We start from the raw sequence: 21,988 nt of genomic DNA on the forward strand, positions 1-21,988 counted from the left end.
TAGATACTGCCCTGCTGTTTCACATTAACACAATGAGGAGAATGACTAGGAAAAAAAAATAAAATGTTGCTTCTGTTTGGTATTTCTTTTGTTTGTAAAGGGAAGGCCTTAAGGACAAACTTTACTTTTCTAGCTTATATTTGAAAAAATAATACAAAAACAGGAATGAAGTATGAGTTGGTTCTCGGTAGTTTATAGTTTATTTAGCACCTGGATGGTTCAACTAAATGAATCCCAGCTAAGACGCTTCATGCTTTTCATTTCCCACAGTAGATATTAAAAAACAACGATTTGAGTCACTGGAATTTCAGTTTCTCTCATTCAAATTTTCTGCATGCAAAATTTCTTGAGACTTAATATTTAAACTAGACTTCTTTTTAAACTAAGTTTAAACTTAACATTTAAAATAAGACTTTGATTTAAACAAAAAGCTTCCATTTATGCTGTACTTTAGCTTCTCTTTTTCACTGAAAGATTTACCTGATTAACAATTCTTCGTGCGAGACTAGGGTTATTGCTCTCTACTGATAATATATGCTCACTTATTTTTCTTTGAATGTGAAAGTGAAAGTCGCTCAGTCATGTCCAACTCTTGCAACCCCATGGACTATACAGTTTATGGAATTCTCCAGGCCAGAATACTGGAGTATGTAGCCTTTTCTTTCTCCAGGGATCTTCCCATTCCAGGGATTGAACCCAGGTCTCCCACACTGCAGGCAAATTCTTTACCAGCTGGGTCACATGGGAAGCCCAAGAATGGTGGAGTGGGTAGCCTATCCCTTCTTCAGCAGGTCTTCCCAACCCAGGAATCAAACTGGGGTTCCTGCATTGCAGGCGGATTCTTTACCAACTGACCTACCTATCAGGGAAAGCCTTTCTCTTTGAATAACTGTCTCTAAATAGGCCTATAGCTATTTAGTTTCATACTAAAGTGAGCCATGATTCACATTACTGTTAGTATCTAGAGAACTGAATTGCATACATGCAACTTTCTCCTTGAAGCAGAAATTTTTAACTCGGATCATTAGTTTATCATGAAATATTTATTTTAAATTACTTTATGGTAAAGAAGTAAGTGTAATCTATGTTGAGAAAATGAAGCTTTTTATTGACAATGGTAGTGTGTTAATTGTAGGGAATACGAAAATTGGTGAAGTTTAAATTTTTTTAAAATTTTATATTGGAGTATATAGTTGATTAACAGTGTTGTGTTAATTTCAGGTATAAGCTTTAAAAGTTATTTGCTAATAGAGACTCAAGTATGATTCTTAGAGGAACACACATTTCAACGATAAAGTGTAAGCAGTTATTCATCTCTCTTAAAAACAATAGTACAAATATCAAACTAATTCAATCCATTAGTATAAAGAGAGGTTGTTCTTGAGACACAGGGATAATACAAATTAAAGGGTGAAAATACAAGGGTCTAAAATAAGTCAGTCATGAGGAAAGTTGATCGTTCTTAGGACACTGTGGCATTACACTCCTGAATGAGAAATTATATAAGTATTTATGTCCCTAATTAGCCAATCATGATTTAAAAATAAAATAATTCCTGCTATGTTTCTATTAATTACCCTGAGGTGCATATTTATTGAATTCCAGGTCACAAAATATTCCTAATACAGCTGTTTAAAGCAAACTACTGGGCTTCCCTGGGGGCTCAGTGGTAAAGAATCCACCTGGCAATGCAAGAGACACAGGTTCAATCCCTTGGTCAGACAGATCCTCTGCAGAAGGGAACGGCAACCCACTCCAGGATTCTGGCCTGGGAAATCCCATAGATTGAGGAGCCTGGTGGGCTACAGTCCACGGGGTCTCAAGTGTTGGATATGACTGAGTGACTAAACAAGTGAGCTGATATCTATCAGGGAATAACATTATATAGAACTCGGTAAGACTTTTAAAATAATTCGGTTTAGCCAAACATGTAAATGAATCAATTTCACCTATGTTCTAGGATGTATGAAAAATGTCAAATAAGGAAAACAAGAGTATCTATTCTCCAAGTGTTTAGTTCTAGAAGGAAGATATAAAATAAGTTAGAGAACAAGAAAACACAGGGCTAGCTGCAAAAATCAGCAAGAGGGGCAATAACTGAGAAATATTATATACCATATGCACCTACTCACCCATCCATCCATTCAACGTTTATATAGCAGTAATCAGTATGGGTGGGCTTACTTGGTGGGTCAGTGGTAAAGAATCTGTGTGCCAATGTGGGAGACCCAGGTTTGATCCCTGGATTGGGAAGATCCCCTGCAGAAGGAAATGGCAACCCACTCTAGCATTCCTGCCTGGGAAATCCCATGGGCAGAGGGCCCTAGTGAGCTCCAGTCCATGGGGTCACAGAGTTGGACATGGCTTAATGACTAAACAACAATAAAAGCCAGTACTAGAATATTTGATTCTAGATAGAAAGATCAACTAATTTAAATTATATTGGAAATAATCTAATAAATTTTCATAAAGATTGTATTTAAATTAGACTTTTAAGGAAATTTGAGATTTAAATAGACTCAAATTATGATTAAGTGAAGTTGCTCAGTTGTGTCTGACTATTTACAACCCCATGGACTGTAGCCCGCCAGGCTCCTCCATCCATGGGATTTTCCAGGCAAGAGTACTGGAGTGGGTTGCCATTTCCTTCTCCAGGGGATCTTCCCGATTCAGGGATCAAACCCGGGTCTCCTGCATTGCAGGCAGACTCTTGACCATCTGAGCTCCAACAAGACTAGCTCGTAAATTATGACTGGGAATGACATCTTGGTATAGTGTCAGTTCAGTTCAGTTGCTCAGTCGTGTCCGACTTTTTGCAACTCCATGGACTGCAGCCCGCCAGGCTTCCCTGTCCATCACCAACTCCCGGATGTAAATGAAGGCAAATCCCTGATGATACTGTCATCTCTTTTACTTTAACATTCATTCTATTGGGTTGGTCAAAAAGTTGGTTTGTGGTTTTCCATAAACCCGAATGAACTTTATGGCCAACCCAATATACTCACGTATTCTTGGCACTTCCTTGCCAACACGAAGTTCCATCATGCTCCTCCTCTTCAGGATCTCCTCACTGTGCCTTCAGGTGCTCCTGATTTATGATAAGCTCCTCCAGAACTTGAGCTTCTTCTCTGAACCCTCAACACCTTTAACTGCATTCCAACTCTTCCCTGAGAGTGTATCATTCTCTACAGTCTTCACCCTGGTTGTTCTCTCATACCTAGGCAGCAAAGTTTTCTGCTGCTTTTGCAAGCACTGTTCCTCTAAAATCATGGAAAAGAACAACAATTTTCCTTTAAGGAGCACGTCATTTTGTCTTCATAGTTATTCTGTCCAAGACATTTCCTCTTTACTCCCTAATCATTTTCTCTTTGTTTCTTGAGAATCACAATCCTTGAGTCAATCCTATTTCATACCTCAACTTCTGCCACCATCTTTTATGACTCTCATGGGGATAACCCATCCAAGAACCTGGCCTCCTTTGACCAACTGGTCCATCTCCAGTGTCTTCATCTTCTATTCATCTCAGCTGCCCACTGCTGTGCTTAGACGCTCAGCTGTGTCCAACTCTTTGTGACCCCACGGACTGTAGCCCACCCGGCTCCTCTGTCCATGGGGATTCTCCAGGCAAGAATAGTGGAGTGGGTTGCCATGCCCTCCTCCAGGGGGTCTTCCCAACCCAGGGATCAAACCCAGGCCTCCCACTATGCATAGATTATACTAAGTACTGTCTGTACAGGAAGGGTTGCATGTTTATGAAAGAAAGAATAAAGTCTAATTATTAATAAATCATAATGAATACATATAATATTATTAAGAAATTTAATAAGTTGAATAAGAAATAAAACTTCAGGGGGGAAAAGGGAAGAAGCTATTTCAGACAACTGTAATAGAAAGATTACTATACAGTGCCAAAAATGCATGTGAAGAAAGTAACTGGGGTTATATTAATACACAAGGAAAGTGAAAGTGAAAGTCACTCAGTCATGTCCGACTCTTTGTGACCCCATGGACTAGGAATTCTCCAGGCCAGAATTCTGGAGTGGGTAGCCTTTCCCTTCTCCAAGAGATCTTCCCAACCTAGGAATCAAACTCAGCTCTCCCATATTGAAGGTGGATTCTTAACCAACTGAGCCACAAGGAAAGAATGTCATATAAACAAGTTGAGAGTAAGAGATAAGTTCAAATTATGAGAGGGATACACCATGGTGGACTTCCCTGGCAACTCAAATGGTAAAGAATCTGCCTGCAATGCAGGAGACCTGGGTTCAATCCCTGGGTCAGGAAGATCCCCTGGAGAAGGGAATGGCAACCCACTCCAGTATCCTTGCCTGGACAATTCCAGGGACAGAGGAGCTTGGCAGGCTACAGTCCCTGAGGCTGCAGAGAGTCAGACACAGCTGAGCAACTAACACTTCCACTTTCACACCATGGTAGGAAGGGTAACTAGCAACACTCTAACTATTGAGTATAGCTTAAGAAATGACTATTGCAAGTAAATACTATACCATGTGGCTACGTCAAAGTTTCCAGTCAGGGTTCTTATTTGAAATCACTGGAAGCTAACTCTAAGTGAAACAGCAATTTATTAAAGGGACTGGGGTGACGAGAGAACCAGGCTTATGGCTAAGCTCCTCAAGAGCAAAATCTAAAATTATACGGCAGAACTGAGCAGGGGAGGAAATCTGCTACTGCTCCTACTGCGGACTTGAGTGCCAAGGTCTTGTCTTTTCTGCAATTATTACTTAACATTGTTCAGCACCAATACAATTTCTGCAACAGCAGAACTACTTCAGAAATACTACTGACTCGATGTCAGGTTCCTCCACCATCAGCCTCATGAGAACACAAACTGAGTCAGCATCTGCTTCTCTGTTCAGTCTGTGCCGAGGTTTCCTGGAGGTGAGTATGAGCGGAGCATCTAGTTAACAGGCCTCCTGCCCTAGCTACCAGCAAGACTGGGAAAGTGAATTACACAGCTTAACTGAGGGAGGGGGCAGTATCAGCTGGGACTTCCTCAGACATAAGAAGGTTGCTGAAAAACCATGAAGAAGTGAGAAAACATAACAAATGTCCACAATCAAACATCACATACTGAGCATACAAAACTCACCTAAAAATCATTAACTCCCCCCCCCATATATATTAGTAGAATCAGAGAACATAATGATGGGTAGAACCCTAGAGATCATTTCTTTTAATTCTCTCATTTTACTAACAAGAAACCTGATACTCAAAATTATTAGATAATTTATCCAAACGCACCCAACTAGTTAGTAGGAAGAACACATGCTTTTTAACCCTTCGTATATTTTCTATTGTTCACTGATCAAATGATATACTTATCTTAATGTTAAACTTAAATCTTACCCTCAAGGAAACTCAGGGCTTACTTCTCAGAAAGTGAGTTTGGTGATACTGGTCATTTTTCTCTCAATGTATTGTTTGGATCAGTTTCTGAAAAATTAGCTATAAAACTAAATTCTTTATGCAGAATTCTAATTTTGTATTATTACTCATGGACATGAACTGTAATTAAGCTTCAAATATGCTTTAACCAAAGTTTGTAAATTTTTTGACTAGATTAGAACTTTCCCTTGCCAAAAGGCTAATAATATTCTTCAACAAGAAGAAATTATTCAAAAGCTCTAAGAATAAATGTTTAATTATGAAAGTACCTCTCACTTATATATTATTATATCTTACAAAAGTGGAGCTAAAAATCACCTAGGTGATCTACAATCATATGATTTCTTTATACAATTAATATCAGAACTTCAGCAAAGAGAACATTAACACTAGAGAACAGCCAGAATGTATACATTCTTTTAGTCTTTTATTTTTATGACAAGAAAACTGATAGACAGAATTTGGAGTCTTAACCTCGCAATTGTCAAACACTAGCTCTTTTTGGCACAGAAGCCAAAAACAAGCAATGAGATTTCGAGCAGGTGGAGAAAAAAAGAAGACAGAGAGTAACAATTCAACACAGGCACAGACTTTAAGAAGCAGCAGAGGCTTTGAGAAGCATGGCAACGCAGAGAAAAAATTCTCTAAGAGCAGAAGATAGGTTTTCTTCAGATTTAAACGCTATGTCTTAGATGCTATCTACTTAGCACTTTTTTCTTTTTGTGAACACTCCACAGAAATTAATTGCACTGGTTGTCAGAAATACAGAAATACAGAATTAAATTTAGGCCAATACATGTCATGGAGGTGTGTACAGAAATCATTTAGTTTGGCCAGAGGAAAAAAAACATGTTAAAACCACATTATTTTGTATGGCTTCATTTTCTTTGTGAAAAGTATATAATTAATACAGAATTGGGAACAGAAAAATCAAAGCAAATAAAGAAACACAAAATACATACCTCTTGATGGTACAGGCATTCTCTTCTAATATAAATCAGGTATTTCTATATATAAGAATGCATTTTTCACAGATGAACTAGTAACCACTCAACCAAATAATGAGAAAGTTTAAAAAAATCACAGTAAGAATCACAGAATATTTAATTTTATTAAAAAGTTGTCTTTTCCCCTCGGAAATAGCGCTTGTACTTTTTCCCCTGCTCCCTTCTGAGCATCTACAGTAATTCTAAAATTTAAAGTGAAAACAGGCTATCAATTTACCCAATAAAGGATAAATATTATCTTAAAAATCCACAGAGATATACTAAATTATCACCTTTTGGTTTTTAAAAATGCTGAAATCATCTAGTTGAAAAGGTATGGCTCTACTGGGGATGAAGGTCCTATGAGACCTTCAAATGCTGCCTGGCAGAAGTTCAATTAGACTAATCCTGGACTTAATGCTTGACATTTAAAAGCTTAGAAACACTATATGGCTGATTCATGTCAATGTATGACAAAATCCACTGAAATGTTGTGAAGTGATTGGCCTCCAACTAATAAAATAATATTAAAAAAAATAAATAAATAAAAGCTTAGAAACAACTCTAAAATAGTATACTTTCATTTTAATACACAGATTTATTCCAAACCTGTGTATTTATGGGTAAAAATACTTCTTATTCAATTGTAAGAGGACTAAATATAATTCAAAGTTTCTATTTAGAGCACATCATGGATTTTCTCATAATCTAAATAGCTATGTGGCATAGTATATCTTCCTGGTTTAAATAAGTTGTGCAGCTCTCCTGTGACCTGTAATGCCTTGTGGCAATTTAGTTTAAAATACGAAGAGAGACAGACAGACAGACAGACAGGGTATGTGATCAGAACCTGGAGGAAAAAGGAGAAAAGGACTAAACACAAATATTCTCCCAGAAACACCATAAAAATCTTTGTTTAAAAAAAAAGTAGAAAGTATAACAAGGGCAAGGTTTTTTTGAACCCTTAAAGATAATTTCACAGCTGTTCTGGAAAGACAATCACTTATGACCGAGGCAGCAGCATATATTCTGTAAGAACAAATAATTTCTATAGTATATCAAATAAGCTATGGGGCTAGATAGTTGTTAACATATCAACCTATATTTAACATGGAAAGAAAACAATAAATTCTCTAAAGAGTTCAGATGATGTCATAAGCAATCATCTAATACATGTTTAATGAAGGAATAAATATGTAAGACATCAGGTCAGGCTCTGTGAACATAAAACACATAAAATAAAACATATATAATCTTCAAGGGCAACTTTTATAGATGAGAAAAAGTTATACCTACCTATCTAGGACTTAGAAATTTTGTAGGTATGATTACCATGGGAAAAAATAGGCTGAGAAAGTTGGTGGGTTGATCATCGATTTTAAAAATTGTGTATATTATAATACCATGACATAAACTGTATTTGGGCTATTTGAGCAGATACTCACAGAATGATTGTAAGAAGGTTCCAATATCACAGGTAATGACATTTTCCCTTGAAGATTCAATTTTGTTAAATAAAAAATCTTTTCCCCCACAATCTTTTCTTTTTTCATGCGGTGTATACCATACAGTCTAAACCGAACTGCATAATTTCCAATCATCTCAGATTCAACATGATTAAATTTGAATGTTTCTGTGAAGACAGGGCATGGTCCTCTCTGGATGCTGGTTTTTGCTCTCTGTTTCTTTATAGGTAGAAGAACAAGGTGTACTTGCCATGAGTTGCCACCTGTCCTGTTATATGTTGGGATATCTGTGACAGCTGTCACTGTTACCAGAAGCTTCTGTTCTTGTGAGTCATAGTCAAAAGTCACATCCAGGGTGCCATATTTAGCTTCTGGCTCAGGATCAAAAGGTTTAGGAAGTTGTGAAGATGATCCTTGAGCTGACACATCCTAAGAAAAGCAAATTTAAATGTTTTCAGTTTTTAACTCCATTATTTAATTCAACATGTAAATAAGTACCTGGTATTTCTTTAGAAGGGTGATATGAAAACTGTTTTGATTTGCTATCATAAAGAAATTAATAATAATCAACAGTCAACTACAATCAAAAGTTACTCTATGGAGGCAGAATAACGCAAGTTAAACTCAAAAACTTAATAAAATAAAGACATGGAATAGTCACCATTACCATTTTGAGAAAGTTGGCTGTATGTTTTTATTGTGAGAAATTGGAAAATATATATTTCAATGTGTATCTCTGTTCTTTTTGTGAAAAAAAAAAAGAAGCTAAATTTTTAACATTATAAACAATACAACTGACAGCTCAATATCAAGTTGGAGAGAAAGAGAACATAAATACAAGAATAACGCTATTGAAAAAGTTGGTTCCAATTTCAGGTATGTCCCCAAATGCCCCACCTGTATTAGAATGTTAACATATTTAGGCTTAAAAGTCAATGGAAAGGTGAAATATGAAAGTATAAACACAAAAGCCTCAAAATATTTAAAGCCAAATATTTATTTTCCATAACACACACACTATTTCAATTTTTAACTAGAATTTCAAAGTATATATTATTTTTAATACTAATCACTGTTGAAAATGGCAGGATACTTCAAAAGTTAAAAAAGTGATAAACTGTGTATTTTAATTATAAAAGTAAAAGAAACTGTACCCACTTTGGTTGTCTCAAATTCCTGCTAATCTAACTGTCTGGGATGTAACAGTTTCAGCTAGTTATTGAATAGTACCAAATTCAGCTCTCAGACTTTTCAGCTATACCACTTCACCCCTTCAAGTATTTTAACAAATCAAAGGTCCGTCTAGTCAAGGCTATGGTTTTCCCAGTGGTCATGTATGGATGTGAGAGTTGGACTATAAAGAAAGCTGAGTGCCGAAGAATTGATGCTTTTGAACTGGGTTGTTGGAGAAGACTCTTGAGTGTCCCTTAGACTGCAAGGAGATCCAACCAATCCATCCTAAAGGAAATGAGTCCTGGGTGTTCATTAGAAGGACTGATGCTGAAGCTGAAACTCCAATACTTTGGCCACCTGATGTGAAAAGTTGACTCATTGGAAAAGACCCTGATGCTGGGAAAGATTGGGGGCAGGAGGAGAAGGGGACTACAGAGGATGAGATGGTTGGATGGCATAACTGACTTGATGGACATGGGTTTGGGTGGACTCTGGGAGTTGGTGATGGGCAGGGAGGCCTGGCGTGCTGCGGTTCATGGGGTCACAAAGAGTTGGACATGACTGAGCCACTGAACTGACTGATAGCTGATGCGGCTGTGTAACTCTGCTCCAACCAATGGAAAAGAGACAGAGTTCTGTATAAGTCATCTAGATTGGGTCTGCAGAAGAAACGACCCGCTCTGCACTCTCTTTCTCTGTCACTCTTCCCACAAGCAGATACACACAGAGGATGTGTGGGCAGCTTGGACCATGTAGATTAGGTCAATGCCCAAGGGAATGACAGTGACTAAAAAGCATGAACTGGGCTGATGGATGATGTTGTCCAACGGTCTGTCAAATGAAAGGCAATCTTCCATGGCTTTGTATTTGACGTTGTATTTGTCTCCTTGTTTTAGGACCTTTGTTGTTTAGTCACTCGGTTGAGTCTGACGTTTTGCAAGTCCCTGGACTGTAGCCTGCCAGGTTCCTCTCTCTATGGGATTTCCCAGGGAAGAATACTGCCATTTCCTTCTCCAGGGCATCTTCCTGACCCAGGGATGGAACCCGCACCTCCTGCATTGGCAGGTAGATTCTTTTCTACTGAGCCACCTGGGAAGCCCAATAGGACCTTAACATGTACTTAACTATTGCACCTACTATGTGCCTGGCTGTATTTTAAGTGGCAGGATGCAGCAGAGAATCAAAAAGACACAAGTCTTTGACCTTATAAATCTCCATGTTTACCTATGATGATCCAACTGCTATCACGTATGAAAGAAAAGATGGCAAGTGAAGGAGAATTCTTTAGGAATAGGAACAAACTCTCACAGGGGAACTCAGTGTTTTATGCAATATGATTAGATCGGTATAAAGACATTCTTACTCTGTTACACTTACAGTTTAGAACAAGATGTTTTAATGCATGCCACTTCATAATTATAGATGATTAATTACATTAATTTATTTTTAGATTAAATATTTTCTAAACTAATGTCATGACAGCTAAGATTGTCAAGGCAATAAAAATGTTTATAAGGTCCCAGAAAGCTATTTCTGAATTTTGCTTCTCTCGGTGTCTTCCTATTTTTTTTCCCCCACTGGGCATTCTGAGAGTTGTCATGAAACTGAGGGTTAACAGGGTGGTACCTTTAGAGATAAAAGCTACTATTTGTATTCCACCAATAGGTAATTAGAAAACAACTTCTCTTTTCAAGGTTCTGAGCCAAAGTTGTGACTAATCTTTAGCTAGCAACAGGTTATCAACACAGTTAATGAACTCCTTGCCTGGGAAACCTTGTGATTCCTCCTTGGTCCTCTCCCAGTTCAACTCTGTACGGAGATAGAACGGCTCTAAGAGAGCTGGATCCTGGACTAAACCAACAGGAAGGTAAGAATTTTCTAGTTGATAAATAATATCTATTAAAGGGATGGTGGTAAGCAAATAAACTGGAAAAGACACAAGAATCAGTTTCATACTAAGTGTTATCAGCACTGAAGTATTCAGGTGACATGCATTTGCTGTAGTTTGAATATATTCAGTTTTGTGGCAGAAGACATAAATACAAGCAGGATAGGGGAGACTCCTCATAAGAAGTATTAACACAGAAAGCAAGCTTCTGAAATATGGGCAAAACTCACAGGCTCTGTTAACTACAGATAACAGGTAAGGAAGTAACTTCAGAGACACAAGCAGAATTCAGAAGATGTGGTAAATATAGATAATAACTAAATTAATCACTTGCAAGATATGCTCAAGACAGAATAAACAGAAAATAGGATAGAACAAATGACTATTAGCTATGGAAAGGGACAGAAAGCCTAAGCTATGATGAAGGCACCTCTGGGCTGACAGCTCTGCCACCCATGTGTTCCATTTAAGAAATGCAGGTAAAATCTGTGTCCAGTAGACTAACTGCAAGTTTCTATGGTGGCCAGGAGGATCGTCCCCCGCACGTCTCCCATAAAACCAGCATGGCCCTGGGAGCCCTGTTCAAATCTCAACTTCCGTCCCTGTTAACATGACATAATTAGGGAATGCTAATCGAGCAGAAACAGTAAGACTGGACAGAAGGACATCACGTAAACTGGGATTTACACGGTGTGGTCCTGCCAGCTGTACTTACTGGTATCCTATCCTAAGTGTGTTCTCCTACCTTCTCTTGCTCCTCTTACTTCTTGCTTTATATCTGAAATAGCTTCACACACGCACACATATGTACACGCACTCACACATACACGCACCAGGGTAATCTGAGCATCTTAATTCGGTCTGTGAGTCCTCTGGGGTTGCTTGCCTGGAGGTGTACTTGGAGGGTACCAATGGTCCAGAGTAATTTCCCACACTATGATTCAGCTGAAGAGGAGCAACGTAGCAAAGCTTTTTAGAGCACTGTTTTCACAGTCAGGTACACCTGGGTTTGAATTACAGTTCTATCATTTAAGATCTCCTTATACTGGGCAAACTGCTTAATTCTCTGAGTTTTAATGCTTTCTTTTCTAAAATGGAAATAACAATTTCCTGAAGGTGATGTTGTTAGAATTAAATGAGCTGACTGTGTAAAAATTACAGCAAAATTCCTAGGACGATTGGTGATCGCTATTACTGTTGTTAGTTCCACAATCCAGGCTTCACCGTTAACTTCTTGGCTAGATATTTGGTTTCCAAGTCTATAAAATAGTTATCACAAATTTGCTCAGGTATAGAACATGGAGAAATATTCTTTGTGGAAAATCATGAACTACTGCTATATTAAACTAATAATACCCATGTAGAATTTTAGATACTATATAATAATAACATTAGAAATAGTAGAAAAGTAACAACAGATAAAAAGTGTCCTTAGAAATTTTTATGTAAGAAAAAATTTAAGGAAATTGTATTCAGAGCTCTACTTTCATTATTTTATTTTGCCAACAGATAAAAATTCACCTAGTAAGAACACTGACACCCTGCAGTATAATGAAATGTTGTATGGGACAAAACTTGTAAAAACTTGCAATCTAGAAGAAAGTAAATACTGCCTTATGAGAACCTCTAGATTACCTTTACAGTTTCCATCATCATAGGAAGATCAAAACAAATGATTTTTAGAACATGGAAAGACTTCAAAAGTATAACACACCTATTTTTATTGCCATTTTCACATTTTCTGCTCCACAAAAAGGAAATCTTAAAGCACAACCAACCAATCACTCTGAATGCATGATGCCATGAATTCAAACTCCATAGTAAAGCTGAGCATCACTTATCCCTTCCATATTCCAGACAGTGAAAATGCAAACAATATTCTGGTAGGTGTGTAAAACATTAAAGAGCAACCTCCCAATAGTAAAAATATCTAAATTCAGTAATTTAAAAAATAAACACAAACAGGAACCTTAACATAAAAGAAATGGGTAATTCCAGAATATTTTATGTAAAATGTGAACAAAAATTTTTTTAAACCCCAACAGAAGTTGAAATGTCGGGGAAGATACTCATCAGTATCTTGCATTTGCTCTCAGTTTTATCAATCTGCTCCTTTTTTTGAGGGGGAGTTGTAGCATGGTTGGGGCAGCCCTGAAAGGTCTGCTGGATAAAACCAGAAACCATAAGCCACAAAGGACATGATAGTGAGAAAACGTTCTGACCAGTAGGAGAAGCACAGGGTTATCATCTTCCAAACAACATTAATTTTGAATATTCTGCGTGCTCTTACTTACTTCAGGGCTCAGGACTGCAGTGCTGTCGCTCGGAACATCTTCTTCATATCCCTTGTTGTGAAAGCTTTCTACTTCGTGACCTGCACTTCCTTCACTCGGACACTTGTTATATGAGCATCTTGGACTGTTGCTGCAGTGGGAAAATTCACATTTACTGTCCCCAATTTCTGAGGGTGTACATGAGAGGTGGGGAGAACCACTGTCATCCTGATATGGTGGTGGCTGCAATTCATCCAGTGGGGGTGTTCTTCTCATTCTCTGAATGCAGTTTCCTGATAATGATTAAGAATCTGGTCACTGTTTCCAATTAGCCTCAACATGCAGTACAGTCCACAATAATTGTAAATAACGGAAAAAAAAACTGGATTAAAATTTTGTGGCAAGGTGGTTACTAGATTTACTAATGGGTTTTCTTCTTCCCTGGTTCAGATGCAGAAATCAAATAATCTGGTTTCCCAATCCTCTCCTGCATAATAAGATCACGAAAAATAAAAGTTACGTACCAAGACACTCTGTTTCATACTGTAGAAATGGGACAGTGATAAATACTAGTGAAATCAACGATTTATATAGGTCTGTCTTTCAAAACAATCCTAAAGCATACAAACTTCAACTATTCCCTTGTGACATCTCCAGTCACAATAGGTAAAAATATGGTAGGTAAAACAAATATAAATTTATTTTCTCATTTATTTATAATAAATAAATAAATAAATAAATTTATAAATTTATTTTCTCATTAATTTTCTTCAATTACTGAGATGAACTTAAACTAGCATTCACCCAGCAGCACTGGAAACTATTTTTTCCTGTCTATCCCAGATCCAGAATCCTGAAATGAAGAGCACTCTGAGTCGAGGCCTAACTCCTCCTGTGCTGTGCTTAGTAGGCACCCAGTCGTGTCCGACTCTTTGCAACCCCATAGACTGTAACCCACCACCCACCAGCAAAGTCTGAAGTCTGCATTCCAGCCTGTCTCCTTTATAAAGAGGTCACTCCCCGCTCCACCACATCCTGCATCAGGACTCCTAAAGTCCACTCTACCTTGTCTATAGTAGGCATCTGCAACCCCACATTTTTTTTCTCTCTTAAATTTTTAACTTTTACTTTAATGATTTACCTAAATAACAGAATAAGCATTTCTGTGAACAGGACAGAGGTGGGGACAGGAGGATATGTTAGGAAACAAAATTCACCATACAACTCAGGGATAGCTAAATCTGTGCAAATAATTCCTGGACATAATATCAGATATAAAACTTAAACATGGCTCAGTTTTTCCTTTGATGGACTGTCTCCTTTCTTGAAAGGAACTCTGGAAAAAAGGTCGTTTGTAATTCTTATAATGGAGAAATGTTCAACAGGTCTTCTATTCTTGCTAAGAGAGAAAAGCTTCTTGCATTTTTAAAATAAAAAACTTTACATAAGAACTATAAAACTCATTTAAAAATTACCATGATGTCTGGTTCAAATAAAAATACTAATCTGCATGAACTTAGCACAGATTTACATATTTGACCCAAAGTCCTAATTTTGGAAAAAGAAATTAAATGTCTCACCTAGTGAGTCTAACATACCAGTGTTAGGAAATAAACATAACGTAGAAAAATTAATGACTTAAGTTGAAACTAAATTTGAGGAGACAGATTGGAAGTAGTAGCCAATAAAACACAATAAACCAGATTTCAGCATGGGGCTTCCAGGAAAGCTACTGTTTTCCTGAGAAAGCAGCAGACTTAACTTGCATGTCCCTTTTGCCCACTGGCCTTTCCCCTTTCTCCTGCTTTAGAGGTGTAGCTCTCATAACCTCGAAGTAACAAGCATGAGAATGAAAACTAAGGATGATGAAGAAGCATCTGAAGAATCACTCAGTAGCTACCTCCAAAACTTCTTGATGTCTGAGACAAATATATCCCTATTTGTTTAAAAAAAAAAATACCCCACAAAGACAAGAACTTCCATGGTGGTCCAGTGGTTGGGACTCCAAGCTTCCACTGCAGGGGGCATGGGCTCAATCCCTGGTCAAGGAACTAAGATACCACATGCTGCAAGGCAGAGTCAACCCCCACCCACCCACCGTATCCAAAACAAAACCCCCCAAACATGATATCTGAATTTTCTTTTGTTTCTAAATATATTTTCTACTGATTGCTTTTAAACTGACACCTTCTCTCCCTTTAAAAGTGTCTATTTAACCAGTCACTGAATTATAAATTAAATTGTAATACCTAAATATTTACTATAACATGAAGTCAATTAAAAAATTCCCAACACAGTAGTTCTAAGAATCAGCATACCATCTTTTCCTTTATCTTAATTTTTTAAAAAAGAGAGATGATCTTTTCCAGACGTCTCTTACTAATAGCATATTATCCCATAATACCCCAAGTCTCACTGGACAGAACTGGGTCACATGTTTATTTCTAAACCCATCTGTGGTAGGGGAGATGTGATTACCATAACTGGCTTAACCAGAAGCCATCAAATTGGAAATTCCATCTATATGGAAAAGAGTAGATGCCACTCAACAAATTAAAAAAAAAAAAAAAAAGGACTGGGAACAAGACAAGGATTCTGACTCTTGTTACTTTTATTCAGCATGGTACTTGAAGTCCTAGCCATAGAAATTAGGCAAGAAAAAAAAGACATCCAAATTGGAAAGGAAGAAGTAAAACTATCTCTATTGGCAATGACATATTATATATAGAAAACTATAAAGAGTCCACCAAAAAAAAAAAAAACCTTTTAGAACTAATAAACATAATCAGTAAACCTGCTAGATACAAAATCGATGTAAAAAATCAGTTGTGTTTTTATCAACTCACATGAATTATCATAAAAATAAGTTAAGGGAAGAATCCCAATTACAATTGCATGTAAAGGATCCATCTGCTAATGAAGGAGACATATGAGACATACATTTGAGCCCTGGGTTGGGAAGATCCCCTGGAGAAGGAAATGGCAACCCACTCCAGTATTCTTGCCTAGAAATTCCCATGGACAGAGGAGCCTAGTGGGCTACCATCCATAAAGTCGCAAAGAGTCAGACACAACTGAGCATGCATGAGCATGCACCAAGGAAGAAATTTAACCAAAGAGGTGAAATACCTTTACACTAAAAACTGTAAGACACAGATGAAAGAAACTGAAAAACATACAAATAAATGGAAAGATATTCTGTGTTTATGGATTGGAAGAATATTGTGAAAATGTTCATATTATCCAAAGCAATCTATAGATTCAATGCAATAGCTATCAATATTCCAATGGCATTTTTTTTCACAGAAATAGAAAAAATAATCCTAAAATTTGTATGGAAACACAGAGATTCCAAATAGCCAAAGAGATCTTGAAAAAGAAGGAAAAAGTGGGAAGTATCATACTTCCTGATTTGAAAGTATATTACAAATCTACATTAATCAAAACAGTATGTTACTGGCACAAAAGCAGACACATAATCCAACAGAACTTAGAGCCCAGAAGTAAACCTACATATGTATGGTCAACTAATTGATGACAAAGGAGCCAAGAAAATACAATGAGGAGAGGATAGTCTCTTTAATAAATGGTGATGGGATAACTGGACAGCCATATGCAAAAGAATGATACTGAACATCATATACATAAGTTTTACATCATATACATAAATCAACTTGGAATGGATGAAATACTTGAATATAAGAAATGAAACCATGAAACTCCTAGAAGAAAACATAGTGTGTAATCTCCTTGACATTGGTCTTAACAATGTTTTAGATCTGACACTAAAAATAAGGCAATAAAAGCAAAAATAAACAAGCAGGATTACACAAAACTGAATAGCTTCTTCACTGCAAACAATCAACAAAATTAAAAGTCACCCTACAGAATGGTGGAAAATATTTACAAATAATGTATCTGGTGATGTGTTAATATCCAAAATACATGCAGAACTCACAAAACTCAGTGAAAAAACTAACAATCTGACTGAAAAATGGGTTGAGAAACTAAAAATACCTTTGGAAAAAATTGTTTTCCAAAGAAGATATGCAAATGACCAACAGAAACATGAAAAAGTTTTCAAATCACTAATCATCAGAGAGATGCTAGCTATCCACCATGAAATATCAACTCATATCTGTTAGAATGGTGATTATCAAAAAGACAAGAAATAACTAGTGCTGGGTAGCATGTGGAGCTCCCATTGATGGGAGTGTGAACTGTTGAAACCACTGTGGAAAACGATATGGAGATTCTTTTAAAAATTAAAAATTGAACTACTATATGATCCAGCAATTCTACTTCTCTGAAGGATATGAAATCACTATATTGAAAAGATATCTGCATTCCCATATTCACTAAAGTATTATTTGTAATAGCCAAGACAAGGAAACAACTGAAGTGTCTATCAATGAATGAATGGATAAAGATAATGTGGTTTATACAGACAATGGACTATATTCAGCCATAAAGGAAAAGGTGCCATTTGTGACAACAGGGATGGACCTTGAGGACAACAATTTTATGTGAAGTAAGTTAGTTAAAAAAAGAGAAAAATAATACTGTAAGATGTCACTTATACATGGACTCTAAAAAAAATGAATCCATGGATGTGGAGAACAGGTTGGTGGCAGGCAAAAAAAGGCAGGGTTGTGGGTGCGGGAAAGGGATGAAGGTGGTAAAAGGTACAAACTTCCAGTGACAAGATAAATAAGTCCTGGGGACGTCATGCACAGTGTCGACTGTACTTAACAATACCGCAATGTATATTTAAAATGTGCTGAAAGCAGAATAAAAATAGATAAAAATTCTTATCAGAAGAATAAATTTGCAACTATGTAAAATGACTGATATTAACTAAGCCCATTGTGGTAATCATTTTGCAATATTTACATATTATCAAACCATTATGTTGCACATCTTGGAATAACACAAAGTTATATGTTAGTTGGAGAAGGTAATGGCAACCCACTCCAGTACTCTTGCCTGGATAATCCCAGGGATGGGGGAGCCTGGTGGGCTGCTGCTATGGGGTCGCTAAGAGTCAGACATGACTGAGAGAGTTCACTTTCATGCATTGGAGAAGGAAATGGCAACCCACTCCAGTATTCTTGCCTGGAGAATCCCAGGGACGGGGGAGCCTGGTGGGCTGCCGTCTACGGGGTCGCACAGAGTCGGACATGACTGAAGTGACTTAGCAGCAGCATATGTTAATTAAATCTCAATAAAACTGGGAAAAGTAAAAAATGACTCAATATTTTCCTTCCAAAAACTTACGCACTTTGGGAGTATAAAAACATGCACACATTAAACAAAACAAAAAAGAGCATGCCTAAAGGTGCCAGGAAGGAGGAAGATAAAGGATCCTTGCTTTTCTTATCCATCAGTCTAGCAGTTGATTTCAGTCTTCATTTTTACTAAAGAAAATCTTCTCTTTCTGTGGCTCCATTTCCACTTTTCATAATCCTTTTCTGCACTTCCTCTTGATGTGACCGGCACATACAGTTTCTGTCTGGTAATTACGTTATACCTTACTTCCTTTGGCTTACTCATATCAGGTCCCTGTCTAGCTGCCACCAGCTGTGGTCCTCACACAGCTGACCTCCAGTCATCCGGATCTTATTTAGAGTTAGCGTCACTGTGCTCCAAAGACTAAAGCATAAGTTATCCCAAAGAAGGTTTACTGATATTTAAAGATGCTAAGCAGGCTCCATGGGTTGATTTCAATATTGTTTCTAGATTTGATAGAAACAATTTTTAAAGCTGTGAAGTGGAATATATAAAATATTTTGGAATTACATAGATATACATATAAACATTGGGATTTATAAATTATGTAAGTTTATATAATTATATATTATTATATAATTGAATATAATTACCACACTTTTTTCTTTAATTTTCATTTTACTCTTGCATTTTACTTTTCAAAGTGAAGAAGGCCAAATGTATCTGGAATCTAAATTTCATTGAAAAGATACAGTTATGAGGATTTCTTCTTTGTTTTAACTTTCTGCAATAATATCTTTTTTTCTCTAGCTGCTAACTGCTTTACATTGTCTACACAGTGTAAGAACTTGGCTTAAATTGAATTGATGTTGGAAAAATTTTAAGACAATTGTTTTATAAAATAGCACACTTTATGTCAGAGTTGTTAGATTACAGTATAAACATCCAACCTAAGAAAGAAATTTTTTGTGGGACTATCAAACACCAAAGATAATGCCATACTTTTACTTTACCCCTCGTTTTACAACCCAATTTTATACTCTGTTTTATGGAAATGATATAAAAGGGTTCACGCATGAATATATTTTAAGCATTTTAATTTTCCACTTGCATATTGCATAGCACCTAGAAAACAAGACCAAGTATCTTCCTACTTCAGGAAAAAGTAGGATGTGTGCACATCTGGAGTATGACCTGTAGATCTGAACACTGTGTTTTAAGATACTGGTTTTCAAAGTTTGGCAACTGCAGCTCTAAACAGAGGTGAACATTCAACATCTGTAGAATTCACATCTCTTTTCAAATACCTGTGGAAATCTACTAAAATTTATCATATTCTGGCTAATAACTTAAGGCTCAACACATTTCACAAAACTGGGAGTGTAAAAGAGATGTTTTCAAACCATAGTGGAATTAAGTTAAAAATCAGAAACAAAAATATAATAAAAGTTATAGAAATCTAGATAAAATAACTAGAAATTAAGGTAAACTTCTAAACCGCCCATGGATTAAAGGAGAAATCACAAGAGAAATTAGAAAATACATTGAAAATAATGATAATAAAAATAATTCATATAAATACTTGTGGAATGTGGCTAAGAAGGACATGTACAGGCCTAAGTGCATATACTGGGGAGGGCAGGGGAGAGAGGAAGATTGAAAACTATAATCTGAGTACCCATTTCCAGAAGTTTTAAAAAATAAACAAGTGAAATTCAAAGGAAGTAGGAAGAATGAAAGAAGGAACAGAAATAAAAAATAGAAAACATGCATACAATAGAAAAGCATTAGCAAATCAAAGGAGAAGGAAATGGCAACCCACTCCAGTGTTCTTGCCTGGAGACTCCCGTAGAGAGGAGCCTGGGGGGCTGCTGTCCATAGGGTCGCACAGAGTCGGACACGACTGAAGTGACTTAGCATGCATGCACGCATTGGAGAAGGAAATGGCAACCCACTCGTGTTCTTGCCTGGAGAATCCCAGGGACAGTGTGGGGTCCCTGATGGGCTGTCGTCTATGGGGTCGCACAGAGTTGGACACGACTGAAGTGACTTAGCAGCAGCGGCAGCAAATCAAAATAAAATCCATTAAGAACACTAATAAAATTGATAGGCTCCTAGAAGAGACTAGTCAAGAAGAAAAAGAGACGGCATAAATTATTAATATCAAGAATAAAAAAGAGGACATCATTTCAGCTCCTTGACACATTAAAAAGACAGCGAGCTTTCCCTTTGTTCTCCCCTTTCTGGAAATCTGTCAGTCCCGAAGCTATCCAGGGGGCCGAGGGAGGCAGCGGTCCGCGCTGGTGGTGGCACCAGAAGCCGCGTGGGCCAGAGCCACGTGTCAGAGCTCAAGGAGGCAGAGAGGGCATCCGCACGTGGGGCAGTGCCAGGCAGCATGACGGAGTCCAGTCTGGGTGAGAAAGACCCAGCTCAGGGAGCCGGAGCCTCAACAGGGTAAGAGGGTTCCCCACAGAAAGGAAGCTTAGCCTGGGGCAACAGAGCCCAGACTGAGAAATCTGTCTGCACTGAGGCAAGGGGCCAGAGCTGGAGAACCAGGGAAAAAACTAGAACAAACGCTGTGATGCTGGATTAACATGAAAAGATATCAGTATCTGCTCAGGTGTTTAGTAGTAGGCAGAAATACAGTGTAAGTATGCATATAATGTGTATACACACACACACACACACTTTTGAGTATCCTGGCTCTATCCACGGCTTAAGAAAAACCCTCTGACAGCAACAAGCATACCTAAATGCTCCGATCCTGGCTTCTCAATCAGGTCTTCACTAAAAGGAACCAGGACTCCATGAAGAAGTGGCTAATTCCAGGGCCGAGGAAAGGAAAATACAAGAGAAGCTTACACAAGCTTCTTGTGTTGGGAGTAAGGACACACTCAAAGAATGATGGCATCATGTCAAAAGGACAAAGAAGCCAGCTTGAAGGGGGTCACACTGACCAAATCTCACTAACAATTTGAGCTTCAAAATAAATAAATAGTCACAATAATGGATCATAAGACACAGAGGAAAAGAGGAAATCATGAGTCCATCTAGATATAAATAAACACAAAAATAAATTGAAAGAACTTTGAGAAAATAGGTCATTTTTTAGTTAGAGATGCATTCTGATAAAGGACTTCATTATCAAGAGTAATTTAGTGAAGAAGCCTAGTAGACACCTCCTTAATGATGAGACCAAAGGGAACATTCTGAATAGTGGAATAAATCAAAATTGTGCATCATCCACTAAGATGCAATGATAGGAATAAGGCACCACTTCCAGCTAGAGGTGCATGACCTGACTCTAATCATAAGGAATATCAGACAAACTCACATATTCAAAAAAAGTGTAATAGTCAGAAGGGGGATGACTGAAGAACTGTTCTAGACTAAAGGAGACTAGCAAGAAAAGGTAACTAAAAGCAAGACAATATTTTGAATTTGATCCTCTTGCTATAACAACATTATTTGGACAACTGTTGACCTTGAGTAGGTTCTGAGAATTAAATGGTAATAATACGTCAAAATATCAATATCAGTGTCTTAATTTTGATGGTTACATTAAGG

The 21,988-nt window shown here is 37.3% G+C and overlaps 1 protein-coding gene across 2 annotated transcripts in view; it reads right to left on the bottom strand.

The window, feature by feature from the left end:
- Positions 1-21,988, bottom strand: part of SYT14 (synaptotagmin 14) — a 190,048-nt gene that overhangs the window by 52,643 nt on the left and 115,417 nt on the right. For both annotated transcript variants that reach the window (XM_065937237.1, XM_065937236.1), the window contains 2 exons: positions 13,214-13,485; positions 7,838-8,287 (listed from right to left, as the gene is read on the bottom strand). In XM_065937237.1, coding sequence (XP_065793309.1) covers positions 7,838-8,287; positions 13,214-13,485 — 722 coding nt within the window. The remainder of the gene's footprint in view (positions 1-7,837; positions 8,288-13,213; positions 13,486-21,988) is intronic.

This window comes from Muntiacus reevesi, chromosome 5, assembly GCF_963930625.1.
Source record: "Muntiacus reevesi chromosome 5, mMunRee1.1, whole genome shotgun sequence".
NCBI classification, from domain to species: domain Eukaryota; kingdom Metazoa; phylum Chordata; class Mammalia; order Artiodactyla; family Cervidae; genus Muntiacus; species Muntiacus reevesi.